At 42.8% G+C, this 15,108-nt stretch overlaps 1 protein-coding gene across 1 annotated transcript; it reads right to left on the bottom strand.

Annotated features, from left to right (window-relative positions):
• Window positions 1-3,812: 3,812 nt before the first annotated feature.
• On the bottom strand, window positions 3,813-8,547 carry LOC120943861 (bromodomain adjacent to zinc finger domain protein 2B-like). Its single transcript, XM_040357457.1, has 5 exons — window positions 7,403-8,547; window positions 5,409-5,471; window positions 5,143-5,287; window positions 4,741-4,938; window positions 3,813-4,257 (listed from the first exon to the last, which is right to left on the bottom strand). Exons 3-5 carry the CDS (start codon window positions 5,231-5,233, stop codon window positions 4,097-4,099), a joined length of 450 nt encoding a protein of 149 aa, XP_040213391.1. The 5' UTR covers window positions 5,234-5,287; window positions 5,409-5,471; window positions 7,403-8,547; the 3' UTR covers window positions 3,813-4,096.
• Window positions 8,548-15,108: the final 6,561 nt, after the last annotated feature.

The raw sequence follows: 15,108 nt of genomic DNA, 5'->3' as shown, positions 1-15,108 counted from the left end.
CATCTTTACAGCAAGTGTTTTTCTCCTTTTTAGGATAAGGGTTTTACATGAATAAAAGGCAATAATTGTAAGCTCTCCTGCCAATGGTTAATCTTAACCCTTTAGGTGCTACTTTTGATGGACAGCTGGATCGTAACGTGGAACTAAATCCATCAATTTTACCTGTTTACCAAAACAGTTACAGCCAAGGCATGCCATGAATGCACAGTGGCTTTATGCTCTCAACTCAGCTGTCAAGCCATCAAATGGCTGGTGCCATAACTGATCAGTTGTGCAGCACCATTGCAACTGCTGATCAAGCAGAGGTTAGAATAGCAGTTTCATTGGCTGTAAAGAAAAGGAGGGTGTAGAGAAGAGGGGAGAGTGGGAACAAGGGAATAGTAGCTGAAGCTAAACCCAACATAGTCCCCTCAAAACCAATTGAGTGGGCAATCTCGGTACTCATAAAATACAATAAACATAAATGTAAAAGATTTATTGAAATATAAAAATGTAAAACAAAACAATTGTACAAATCCATGATTGGTCAAGGTCGACTAGTTTCGCGGGGATGCCGCTTCGTCTGGACAGCCAATCTATACAATGAATAGTACAGTAAAAAACATGTAATAAACATCAGCAAGAAAAGTACAAATCAACATAATAAATAATATAGGCTTACCCAATTGGTCAATTGTAAGTGCACGGAACCGAACGGTTCAGGGGGGTTCCCCCCGCGGCGAACAGGGGGATAATAAATCGTGGAATTCTAGATGTAAAGAAGAATGTATATGTATAGTCATGCCAATAAGGCTATACATGTAAGACCCCAGAGCATCATATCCTGGCAAGGTAGGGAAGGGGGGAGGGGGAAAAGGAGGAAACAAGGGAGGAGAGTGAGGAGGAGGGGGGGGGGAGAGAAAGAATTAGAGGGAAGGAGAGGAAAAAGAAAGGGGAAAGGGGGATAATGGGTGAGAAGAAGGACAAAGACGCAGGGAAGGGTAAGGAAGTAACACTAAAATGGAAGGGGGGGGAAGGAAAGGGGGGGGGACAGGGAAAAAAAGGGGGTGGGAAAGGGGGTACAGGGAAGAGACGGGAAGGGGAGAGGAAAGGGGGGGGAAAGAAGGGGAAAAAAGGAAGGGGAGGGGAAGGAGGAAAAAAAGGGGGGTATGAGAGGGGGGGGGGGGGAGGAAAGAAAGGTGGATTGGGAAGGGGGGGGGGAAGAAGGAGGGAAGAAAAGGGTGAAAAGGAGGGTGTAGTTCTGCTTTAAAATAGGTTGAAAGAAACAAGTCAATGGCCTGATCACCAGGTGAAAATAAAGGGGGGGAAAATGCACCCACCACCACATTTAATCACTGGTAGGCTGCAGTGTGTTAAATGTTTTGCTTTTGGTTTTAGATACACCTTGAGAGCTATTAAAAAAAAACATATATATATATATATATAAGTGTATTTATTACTGTATATGCAGCTTGACTGTATTACAGTAAAATACAGAGTTTAATTAAATTGGCAAAAAAAGCATGATCGGACTTGTATTATGGCACACAGCAGCTATTGGTCATAAATCTGTTCCAGCACTTAAACAGTGAAACAGATGTTGACGGGACTGTTGTAACTTACCCAGACCATTAACAAGACTTTTTCATTGATTCTCTTCTGCATTAAAGTTCCCTTTGTAGTTAGAGCGTGGGCTGAACTCATCACAACACACTTCCAATTTTTGAGCAGAAAGTTATCTTGAGTTCACAATCCGTTTCTGGTGATGTTATCAGAAAATACACAAACCCACACCATCACTTTCTTCCTTTCCCACAAGAGCTTCATTTGGATTCTTGTAGAGTGTACATGGTATAAATATTACAGCTCTGCATGGAAAAATAGGTTTTACGAGCCCTAAACATTTACAGCATAATCACTTAAATAGAACTAAAGCCCATTGTTTTGGAAAGGAAATCACGCCAGCATAGATGTAATAATTTCCATAAAGGTAGATGGCAATGCAAATGCGATTTACAGACAATAATAAAAGGGCACCTGTCAGGACCCTTGAGTCTCTTAACCCCCGGACCATATTGCTGGTCAAAGACCAGAGCACTTTTTGCGATTCGGGACTGCGCCGCTTTAACTGACAATTGCGCGGTCGTGCGACGTGGCTCCCAAACAAAATTGGCGTCCTTTTTTTCCCACAAATAGAGCTTTCTTTTGGTGGTATTTTATCACCTCTGCGTTTTGTTTTTTTTGCGCTATAAACAAAAATAGAGCGACAATTTTGAAAAAAAATAATATTTTTTACTTTTTGCTGTAATAAATATCCCCCAAAAATATATAAAAAAACATTTTTTTCCCTCAGTTTAGGCCGATACGTATTCTTCTACCTATTTTTCGTAAAAAAAAATCGCAATAAGCGTTTATTGATTGGTTTGCGCAAAAGTTATAGCAGTTACAAAATAGGGGGTATTTTTATGGCATTTTTATTAATATATTTTTTTTACTAGTAATGGCGGCGATCAGCAATTTTTTTCGGTACTGCGACATTATGGCGGACACTTCGGACACTTTTGACACATTTTTGGGACCATTGGCATTTTTATAGCGATCAGTGCTATAAAAATGCATTGGATTACTATAAAAATGCCACTGGCAGTGAAGGGGTTAACACTAGGGGGCGGGGAAGGGGTTAAGTATGCCTGGGTGTGTTCTTACTGTGGGGGGGGGAGTGGCCTCACTAGGGGAAACACTGATCCTCTGTTCATACATTGTATGAACAGAAGATCAGCATTTCCCCTGCTAACAGGACCGAGAGCTGTGTGTTTACACACACAGCTCCCGGTTCCCGCTCTGTAACGAGCAATCGCGGGTGCCCGGCGGCGATCGAGCCCGCCGGGCACACGCACGGGAGCCGGGGGCGCGCGGGCGGCGCGCACGCGCCCCTAGTGGCCGCTCGAGGAGCGGACGTATAGCTACGGGCTCTCGCCCAGAAGAGCCGACCTGCCGCCGTATAATGGCGGTGGCTGGTCGGCTAGTAGTTAAAACAACTGTCCAAGTTCTGCTGCAGATGGGACGAAGTTACATCATGCTAAATTCCTCAAAACTGGCACCCCTTTCAGAGTTAGAAAGTGGTTGCCTCCAGCCCTGGATGGGAGCCTTTCCAGTAACAGAATAGCTGCCATGCAGACAGGTTTAATAGAAGACTTGTTCACTGCTGCCATTTTATTGAAGGGCATGTGCCTCATTAAACCCAAGCTTCACAGGAAGATTTAATCTGGCCATAGATGGATCAAAATTCAGCTGGTTCGGCAGGGACTGGACAAATTTTAATCCATCTATAGTCAGTCCTGTTCTACTGGATTGCCTGCTCAAACGGATGTGCTGGAAAACTTTAGTTTAATCAGTGTTGATCAGTATATTCTGAAAGCAGGAGTTCAAAGTAGTCCTCCATTGTCAGAATACAATGACACAGCCAAAACTACATTGAATGTGTGGATGGGTTAATTTGTTTATTTTGTTCAACCCACTGGCTGAACGAAAAAAAAAAAAAAACAACAGCCATTTATAGCCAGCTTTAGTCACATTGTAGTGCAATCAAAATGCATCAACAGTTATGGTGTGTCTAAAAGCTAACATACCCATGGAAATATATAAAGCGGGGAGAAAAAAGTATTGAACATAGCGCCATTTTTCTAGGTAAATATATTTCTAAAGATGCTATTGACGTGAAATTGTCACCACATGTCGGTAACAACCCATGCTATCCACACATACAAAACAAAACAAATAAGCTCAGAAATAAGGTTATGTGTAATAAAATGGAATGACACAGGGAAAACGTATTAAACACGCCAACTGAACATTTTATAATTCATACACTTTGTTGGTAATGACAGCTTCGGGACACCTCCTGTATGTATAGAAGAATGGGCCATAATTGCACCTCAGCAATGCATGTGACTATCCACCGACTTTAAATTCTTCACGGGCTGGCAGCCAAAGCCAGAGAAAACTGGTAATGGAAAACCGTCCCTAAAATCCTCAGTTAAGAGACTGGCACTCCCCTTGATAATGTACAGGTTTTACTGCATCAAATAACTTTTTTCATGGTTCTACACTGTTGCTGCTAGGAAAAGTCTGTCTTTTCAGGATTGCATTGGGATGTGCTGGCCTGCAAAGAGATGGGAGTGCTCTGGGTTTTATTTTGAAAAGGGATAGAACAGCCATTTGTTGAAATACTTGGCTTTGGGGGCACAAAGTCCATTTCTGGGGGAATTTTCTCTACTTCTAAGGCCCCATACACACGATAGAATCCATCCGCTGAAAAATCCCAGCGAATGGGTTTCAGTGGATAGATCCTATGGTGTGTACACTCCAGCGGATCTTTTTCCGCGGATATTTATCCCCTGGGATGGATTCCAGCAGATAAATATTTGCTGACATGCTAAACAAATCTATCCGCTGGAATCCATCCCAACGGATGGATCCGCTGGTCTGTATAGACTCACCGGATCCATCCGTCCGAAGGGATCCCCCGCATGCGTCGTAATGATTCGACGCATGCGTGGAATTCCTTATATGACAGCGTCGCGCACGTCGCCGCGTCATAATCGCGGCGACGGCGCGACACGTCATCGCCAGAGGATTTCGGCGCGGATTTCAATGCGATGGTGAGTACACTCCATCGCATGGAAATCCTCGAGAGGATTTATCCGCGGAAACGGTCCGCTGGACCGTATCCGCGGATAAATCCTCTCGTGTGTATGGGGCCTAACAGTTTGCTCAGTTTGGAGAAGGATCCAGGTTCTTGGACGAACAAGTTGGTGCTGTCTTTATCCTTCAGACATTTCTGCTCCCCGGGACTCAGGCAGTTTGGCTTCTCATCAAGACCAACAAGCTTCTCTTCTTTTATCTCAACATTTTCAGCCTGTCGATGTCTTTCTCTTTCTTTTGCCATTTCCTCTGGTCCTACATAACAATAAATACAGCAATTTACACATAATAAATAATTTTTTGAGTATTTAAAGATGAACTCTAGGCATGGTATATAATAATTCTCCTCAAGTCTGCTATTGCTAATATCTGCTAGGGAACCAAGCAAATAGTATTATTACAGTTTATATGTTTCTGACGTCAAGGAATTGAAAACAAGACTTGTTTTACATGACTTACCTTCACCGCTCTCCATTCCTTCCACAAATATGCCGCCACACTGTGGAAGAATCCAGTACCGCCTCCGATACTGATTCTGCCCAAACATCATGGACCGCAAGGAATGGGAGGATTCTAACAGCTTCTTCCTGTATTGGTTGTGTTGCTGTGGAAAGAATATCTTTAATAGTATAGACATCTACAGCAACGGTACATTCAATGGCTTTCGGCAAAATGTTAATACACATAATGTTGTATATAAAATAACAAGAAAATGGACAAATTACCTTCGCTAGCTCTTCGATCGGCTTCTCCAATTCCTCCACTGTAGCAGTCTGGTCTTCATCATCCTATGGGCAAGATAAGCAATATGTACATTTTATGGGCTTTTAACTTCACAGAAAACATTTTTAAATAGAATAAAGGTTAATGGGACCCCAAGGCCCAAAAAGACCCTTCTATCTAAAATTGATCTTCAGGATGATGGTACTATAATTCTATGCTTATTCTTTATACTAAGAGGCTTTCATAAAAATTCACAGAAAACATGGGGGAAAAAAACGAAACCCTAGGAAAAAAAAAAAAATTGGCAGACTCGATGGACTACTCAGTCTTTTTCTGCTGACACTTTTCTATGTTCTATGTAGTCAGCAGAGTGATGGAGGCCTCATGTTTTGTGCAAGGATTTGAGGCAAGCCCTCAATGTTCGTACCCTCATGCTTCCAACACTGTTCCTGTAACTGAGCATTGATTAGTGTATTCCAAGGTTTACTGTCAACTACACCAATATGTCTGTTTCAAAATCTACTACGTCACAGGAGAATGCAAGGAACATCTGTATCTTAAAATAATAACTTTGGTACACATTTGCTTCCTTTGTGTGAGATACCTGGTGATTCTGCCAGTTCCCCTGCTCTCCTTTTTCAAACTGACCACACTAGGTAAGAAAAGCATATCCATATCAGCATGGTCAGTTTTATAGCTGTGCTGGGAGAACAGCCTGCCTGTCCTCCAATAGTCAAGTCTTGTGTTGACTTGTCACCCTGCACAACCTTTCACTGGGACAGTGTACTGTTGTTTCTCCACCCTGACCTCTCTAAACCCCTTATGCAGATGACAGCAGAGATTATGCAATCACTTCTTAAAAAAAAAAGCGAAAATTACGTGAATTGTATTTATAAAGTTTTGCTTTTTAACCACTTAACCACTTGGGATCCGCCTGCCGTCAATTGGCGGCTACAGCGCGGATCCCAAAAGCCAATTGCTCGGTCGTGCGACGTGGCTCCTAAACAAAATTAGCGTCCTTTTTTTCCCACAAATAGAGCTTTCTTTTGGTGGTATTTGATCACCTCTGCGGTTTTTATTTTTTGCGCTATAAACAAAAATAGAGCGACAATTTTGAAAAAAAATTCAATATTTTTTCCTTTTTGCTATAATAAATATCCCCCAAAAATATATAAAAAAAAAACTTTTTTTTTCCCTCAGTTTAGGTCGATACGTATTCTTCTACCTATTTTTGGTAAAAAATAAGCGTTTATCGATTGGTTTGCGCAAAATTTATAGTGTTTACAAAATAGGGGATAGTTTTATTGCATTTTTATTAATAATTTTTTTTACTACTAATGGCGGCGATTTTTTTCGTGACCACGACATTATGGTGGACACATCGGACAATTTTGAATTTTTTTTGGGACAATTGTAATTTTCACAGCAAAAAAATGCTATAAAAATACATTGTTTACCGTGAAAATGACAATTGCAGTTTAGGAGTTAACCACTAGGGGGCACTGAAGGGGTTAAGTGTGACCTCATATGTGTTTCTAACTATAGGGGGGCGGGGCTGGACGTGTGACGTCATTGATCGTGCTTCCCTATATCAGGGAACACACGATCAATGACAGCGCCACAGTGAAGAACGGGGAAGCTGTGTTTACACACGTTACGTGAATAATTAATGCGCAGAAAATTAACTCTGTTGGTGTGAACCTTAAACAACAGTACAATGGTATTGCAGTGAAAATGAAACAAAACCATAAACAACAGTCCCAATAGTGATTAGGTAAGTGCAAAAACCACTACACTCCCTATGTAGGGAAAAAAGGCTGATTGTAATGACTTGAGTGGGATGCGCCTCCCTGTTTTCAGTTAGCTGTCTCACTGGCAGGTATAAGATCATCCACGCTGACACAGCTCATGCAAAGCAAGCAGAAAAACCTTATTGCGCAATACAGTAACCACCATTGGCAAATATATGACAGGCTTCTGATATGGGCACACTTACGAATCACCCGGACACAACAGGCAAAAACAAGCTGCTCAGGATGGATGTTCTCTTCATTCGGATGTGCAATCCGTCATTCCCGTTCGTAGCTCCTCCACCACGCGTTACGTCACTGAACACGTGACTTAGTCATGGGTAACTGCAGGTCACATCTCAGCTGACGTTATTTATAGCCAGTGAGATGACCAGACCAACGGGGAATGCAGCACAAGAAGTTGAACACCTTACATCATTGCTGGCTATTGAGAATGTTTATAAATGGCATATACAAAGAACCACATTAAACAATAATTTTTAATACAATAAGATAAAAATCAATAGAACTTAAATACAAACGTATAAACCGGACACTTTTAAGGATATGCAAACAGCATAGCAGCCCCCAGTGGCCAAAGTTTATATAACGGGACAAGCCACTACTAGAACCAAAATAAATTCTTCATAGATATAAATATGACTTATTATGATCTGCATCCTAAAAATAGCAACTACTTGCAATATTATGATATTATGTCCTTAAAATTTTTAAAAATTAATCAGAATCAATATAAATACAATATCTATATTACAAAATAAATGTATACTAGAAATATGTACTAATAGATTAATTGGTTAAAACTGAGAAAAAAAACCCTGATTAATAATCTGAGATGAAGCAATTAAGATCAAATTCAATGTTCAAGCCATTAGGCGATAAAGATCTCATTTCGTGTATCCATCTCGATTCGTTTTTACTCAATTCCCTCACCTTATGGCTACACCTCCAATGAGGTGTATATTTGGCAATAGCCCAAAACTTTAATTCATTGGGGTTCTTTTGGTGACATAGAGCGAAATGTCGCGATACATTATGTTTGGGGAAGCCTTTTTCGATATTTTGTACGTTTCCATCGGTCTCTTCGTTACGTCCAATATATTGAAAGGAACATGAACACTGAAGGGCATAAACTACTCCTTCGGTTCTACAGGTAATTAGGTCTTTAATTTCGTATTCCTTATGTATAACATTGGAGACAAATTTTGAAAATTTTTGTCCTCCAAAGTTTGTTTTCCTGCAAGCTAAACAACGCCTGCATAGAAAAAAGCCTTTTCCCTGATAAAAAGTTAACGTATTGGATTTAGTTGGAGGATCTGGTATATTCCTTGCCACCAGGTCCCTTAAGGTTTACACACAGCTCTCCTCATTCTTCAGCTCCGGGGACCGATCGCGGGACTCCAGCGGCGATCGGGTCCCGTGGTCACGGAGCTTCGGAATGGGTCGCGGGTCCGCGCCCGCGACCCACGGCTGGGCACTTGAAGAGGACATACAGGTACGTGCTTGTGCCCAGCCGTGCCATTCTGCCGACGTATATGTGCAGGAGGCGGTCCTTAAGTGGTTAAATATGTTTATATATTTACCCAAATGTTTTGCCTATCATTTTTATTTTAAACTGAATGGATTGTTTTTAGGGCTGTGGAAATTAAAGATTAATTCCTCGATTAATCGTAATTTTTTTTGTTTCAATATGTTTAATAAAAGTTTTATAATTACCATATGACAAATAGGTACAAATAAAGATGTACAAACGGCTTATATGGATAAAAGCAGCAGAAAATACACAATATCAGGGTTAAAAATCTGATAACAGACAAGCAAAATGTTTCTTCAACAGTCGGTAATATACAAGATGGTAATCTTTACGTGCTATACAAATCTCTACAAATGCGTCACCATTCAGGAGACTCGTTTACATATCCAACCAACTAAGTGACTTTGATTACATTTTATGTCAATTCAATCTAAATTCAAGGCACTTTAAATATCATCTAATAAACACCTTTTGTGTTATCACTTACAAAAATGGACAACTAAGAATACAGTCTTAAAGGCCCACAATCACCCCCAACATATCAGATATTACCAAATTTAGGGATGATATCGGGTCAGTGTGAGAAGAACATAGGCATCTCAATCTTATAAATCGAGCAAAACAAAATCGATCACAATTCTTTTGATCAGTATTAGTGGTTCAACAGATCGTAAATGATCCGTGATCCAAACGGGTCACCATATGCGGATCGGCACACTATGTGATCCACAGAGTTCCGCTGCTGCCTCGGCCATAGGAAAGGCCGCGGCTTCTACCTAGCTCCCGGAGTGGCGGCCATCTTGGTCCACCCGGCTGCAGCCTAGGTGAGCCTAGAGCGGCGCGCTGACATCATTACCCGGCCTCAACTGCTCATGTTTGCCCGGCTTCTCTGGTAAGACTAAGCAAGCACTAATCTTCCTATACAGTGGGGGAGATGTAGACCATATTACAGTGGGGGAGATGTCTGTGAATATTACAGTGGAGGAGATGTCTGTGCAGGGCTGGACTGGGACAAAGATTTGGCCCTGGACTTCATCCAGACTGGCCCACTTTGACAGGTCTCTCCCATGGCGGCCGGACAACTACCACCCCACCCCCCCAGCCACCCAAGCCCCCTTTCCCCCTTCACTAGCCGTTCTACTTTATTAGAGTAGAACGGCTAGCACTGGTACTCTTATAGGCAATACCAGTGGGGAAGTTAGACATTATTTCACCCGGGGCAAAGAATCAGTTCGGTGCTCCCCCTTATAGGACAAGATTAGGCAGAAGTGAGAAACTCCCAGGCCATAGCTGTTGAGTTAGCAGTCTGTCCCCTCCCCCATGCTCCTCTGCTATCCCCCCTGCTCCTTTGTTCCCCCCAGATGAGCGCTGCGGGGAGGGAGAGACAGAGGAGCGGAGGGGGGGGGTGGCGGTCCGCTGTCACTGAAGCCGGCCCACTGAGCCATCGGCCCGCCGGGAAACGGGAAACTCCCTTTAGTCCCAATGGCCAGTCCATCCCTGTGTCTGAATATTACAGTGGGGGAGATGTCTGTGGATATTACAGTGGGGGAGATGTCTGTGGATATTACAGTGGGGGAGATGTCTGTGAATATTACAGTGGGGGAGATGTCTGTTAATATTACAGTGGGGGAGATGTCTGTGAAGATGTCTGTGGATTTTACAGTGGGGGAGATGTCTGTGGATATTACAGTGGGGACTATATATATATGGTGGTGATCCGAAAAATGTATGTGTGTTAGAATTAATCAAAATTAGTCGAATAATCGTTTTAAAAAAATCGATTAATCGAACACGAAAATTTTAATCAGTAACAGCCCTAAATTTGTTTTACAAAGTAAGGGTTCATAAATACTTTAAAGACAGGGATACAAAATGTAGGTTTTTATTTACAGCTATCTACCCCAGAACGTAATTGTCCATCATACCTACTCCTAGAAAAAAAAAAATACTGTATTTATCGGGGTATTGCGCGCTCCGGCGTATAGCGCGTCCATCGACGGCCTCGTCGGGTCCGTCTGCGGCTTCAGGTGTCCTCTTTGTCGGGTCCGGCGTCCTTCTGCAGCGACCTCCCCGCTCGTTTCCCGCTTTCCAACGCCGAGTTTGAATACTGCGCCGGCATATACCGAGCGCAGTACACTCGTGTATAGTCGGGCAGGCTCGGCTACTCTCGCACTCACGTCCTGTACGTCCAGGACGTGAGCGCGAGAGGAGCGGAGACTGCCTGACTATACACGAGTGTACTGCGCTCGGTATATGCCGGCGCAGTATTCAAACTCGGCGCGGGAAAGCGGGTATCGGCGTATATCGTGCACCCACGATTTTGCCCTGGTTTTTTTTAGGGCAAAAAAGTGTGCGGTATACGCCGATAAATACGGTAATAGCACTTCTGTAGAAAAGTCCAAAATGCACATTAAAGGTAGAGGCTGTACAGTAGGCTGTAAAGTATTATAAAAATAGGATGTGAGCAGACAATAAAAATGTCAACTGAACAGATCAATGCAGCATAATACTAAATTAGGTAAAAAAAACAGTAAAGAGTGCCAAGCAGCAAAACTATAGAAAATACAATAAAAGAAATAGAACAGCAAATGAAACCAACATTATTGAGAAATCTATGATGCTACCCTACAAAACAGAAATAGAAAAAATACTGCGCATACTCTAAAAATAAAATAAAGTGAAAGCTGCGACTCAAAAATGTTATACAACATAAACAGCAACAAACATAAAATGGGGAGTCGCGCTATAGTGGTTGATATTAGAATAAGTGGAAACACACATAAACAGACCACTAATCAATTGCAATAGCTGTGATCAACAAAATAAATTAAATGAGTAATACAGTTGTGGGAGACCACAATGATATAGGGAAAGAGTCAAACAGAATCGAGTGTTGACATTAAGTATTGTCCCCAGTGAGGAATTGATCCACAAACAGTCCGGAAATAGTGATGACAGAACACCTCCACCACAATAACACACTGACTCTTACCAGAGGGAATAGATCTCTAAATTATAAGAGATCAAACCAGTGCTGTGGAGTCGGAGGAGAATTTGGGTACCTGGAGTCGGAGTCGGCAAACAATGCACCGACTCCAACTCCGACTCCTACTAAATTTAGATTGGAATTAAAAAAAAGCAAGTTTAAATGTCCCAATTCACAAAAAGTTATAACTAATGACTTCTCTACTGTAACAATAAAGACCAATGCATGCAGTGCCTCACGTAACCGCAAAACTAACACGTTAAGTGACCGTGAAGAAGCATGCTTTTCATGTGCTTCACTATATGGCACGCAACGCACAATTAGGAGCGGCAATACTTATACTTTCCATAGTGTTGTGTTCTGCTGTTATAGGGAACGCAGCGCCCATGGGTAACCTAGCCTCTCACTGATAAGGGATTAAGTAAATAAATGTTTTTTGCAGGACTAGAGACACTTGTATAAGTGAAGGGAATGGAGGGTCAATAGTTCAAGACTGAAGCTGTAAACCATTGGAAAAATTGCTGTCATTCAGCTAAGGCTATAAAAACTTGTAAACTCCAATTGTTAGCTTAAACTTTAAACATGACTATAGGATTCTACTAGGGAAAATACATTCGCCTATTAATAACGGGGAGTCGGAGTCGGAAGTACAAAAAACGGAGGAGTCGGAACATTTATCTACCGACTCCACAGCCCTGGATCAAACAGAGCATAAACCGATGGGATCCTCAGGATGATGACGCCAACCCAAGCAGCATAAACTGATGTGTTTCCTCAAACAATGCCCCGGTGGAAGGTGTATGCAGAGAGAAAGGGAACTCGCATAGCGTAAAATCTTAGGGTAATTTATTAAAATAAACAGATGTACACTTACATCAATGTAGAAATCAAGGAGCGTTTTAAAAATCAAGCCGGCCAGCTACCAGAACGTGCAGCCCGTATCTTCCAGGTCCGATCACGTGATGCGGTGACGTCAGAACGTTGCCTCCCAACATTTCGTCTCGATGGGGACGTGGTCACGGGATACAGGCGGCGTTCTGAGTCACCGCATTTATACACAGAATAGATGTATACAGCCTCGATGTGAGTCCCAGAGAGCCGCAACAGCGCCATCTTTAGTGTTGGAAAAAGGACCCAACTAGAGCTATTAACAACTAGAAAGAAAACAACAATAACAAAGCAAACAGGAAAAGGAAGAGCAGATGACTCCGCACAATCCATTCCCTGATGCCTGAATGAAAAAATTATAAAAATAAAATCACAACAATTATGTAGCCTCAACAGCCCATCATAAAAAATCATTTAAAGAATGGGGATCTAATAAATAAACGAATCGAATTAGACTGTTAGTCGGGATACTAATATGGCATATCAGAAAAACCCTCGATATTAGTCATTGAGAAGGATATTCAAAAAAGGATCTTATGAATAAATGAAAAATAAAAAATAAGGGAACAACAAAAAACGATTAAACGGCTGAATGGGACTCACATCCAGTTCACAGATTAAAACCAGATAGTCAACAAATGCATAAAATTCTCCTATGTCTGTGGGTGACAACGGAAGACCCAATTACGGGAAAATTTATGAATGCAGTACCAATTTAAATAAAAACACATATATAAAAAATATATATAATCCAAACTATGAGTTGTCAATAAAGCAATTTACATCAACGTCTCTGTTCAAACCAAATGGTGTGTAGCATTTGAGTTTATGTATCCATAACATTTCTGATCTAGATATACTATGCACCAAATCACTCCCTCTCCAATGCGCACTGAACTTATCAATGCCCAGGAAGATGGTGTTATTGGGATCTTTGTCATGTGCGGTCAGATAATGCCTTGACACTGAGTGTTTGGGGTAACCGCTTCGGATGTTACTGATGTGTTCATTTAGGCGAACCTGCAGAGGGTGTTTGGTCCTGCCCACATATTGCAGGCCGCAAGGGCACTGGAGCATATAAACCACCCCAATGGTGGAACATGTGATGAATGGCTTAATAGGGTAACTCCTAGAGTAAATAAGCACTAATCTTGTGCAAAACGTCGGCTGTTCCCCTGTTTCTGTTGTTGTGATCTGGTGATGTATTTGCTGTTCATTTAATAAAAGTCAACCTGTACGGTTTTTGGAGTGCGGCCATCCATCCTTCATCTACCTTTTATGCTTGCCTAGTGCACCGCCAGCACCCTTGGAATCCTGTATCAACGTGTGACCGTATAGTAGACCCACCTGGAGCTGTGACTTTCTTTCTTCTGTCCTGGAGGCAACTTTAAGTTGCGTTGTCAGTTGCTCCAAGTTGCGATGAAGTCGCGCTGAAGACGCCTTGCAAAGTCTCACTGTAAGTCGGGTTGCCCCTGTGTGAACCGGCACTTAGTATAATATGTTTGTTTTTTGTTTTGTTTATAAATAAAAATAACAACGTTTTACAAATCACTTTAAAGGGACCCCACCCCTAAAGACTGGACAGAATAATATTTGGCAGACATTCCCCCCCCCCCCCTTTAACGACAGCAACAAGGGGACGGGCTGAATGGAGGAGCCATAGGAGTCTGTGCTGTCACTGAACATGTGTGTGAAGCCTCTGATGGATGCAGCATTATAAACTTCTCAGAATGAGGGAGCCGCTACTGATGTCAGTGAGGAGGGGTCCACTTCCCGACCAATCCAAAGCCTGAACACGGGGCAATGTCAGTCAACCAGAAACCCCACAGTACCAGGAGTTAAAACACAGGATGGGGGGGGGGGGGGCTCATCACTGACAGGTGGAGGGAAGAGAGGTAAAGCATTGGATGTACACACACAGGAAGGGGGGGGTAGAGCGCCCACACACTGGGTGGGGGGGGGGTACAGAAATGAGACACGTACACACACGTCCCAAATCTCTCGCGAGGTGCGGGAGCCTTCAGCATTTCGGGGTTGGCTCCCGGCCACCTGCAAGTGCTGCCCGATATCCTGAGTGCAGGGCCGGCACTACCACTAGGGGGGCGCTGTTTGGCTTCCGGTCAGGGCTGCTGACATGCAGCAGCTTCAAGCTGCATTTAGTACATTCTATGATGCTGTCATATTCCCTGGGCTGAGGGGGAGGCACGCAGTTCATCCATAGGTGCCCAGGAGAGACTTTATTTAATTTTTTTCGGGCAGACTTACCCAGGGGGGTCTGTCTGGGGGGGGAGAAAGGGGGGGCTGTCAGAGAGAGAGAGAGTGGGCTGTAAGAGAGAGAGGAGGGGCTGTCAGGGAGAGAGCGGGGGGTCTGTCCAGGGGGGGAGGGAGAGAGAGAGAGGGGCTGTCAGAAAAAGAGAGGGGGATTTGAGAGAGAGAGAGACACAGGGAGAGAGAGAGGGGGGTCAGGGAGAGAGAGAGAGGGG

This window comes from Rana temporaria, chromosome 6 (assembly GCF_905171775.1).
Source record: "Rana temporaria chromosome 6, aRanTem1.1, whole genome shotgun sequence".
In the NCBI taxonomy this organism is placed as follows: Eukaryota; Metazoa; Chordata; class Amphibia; order Anura; family Ranidae; genus Rana; species Rana temporaria.
This window is presented reverse-complemented; position numbering and strand designations above follow the sequence as displayed.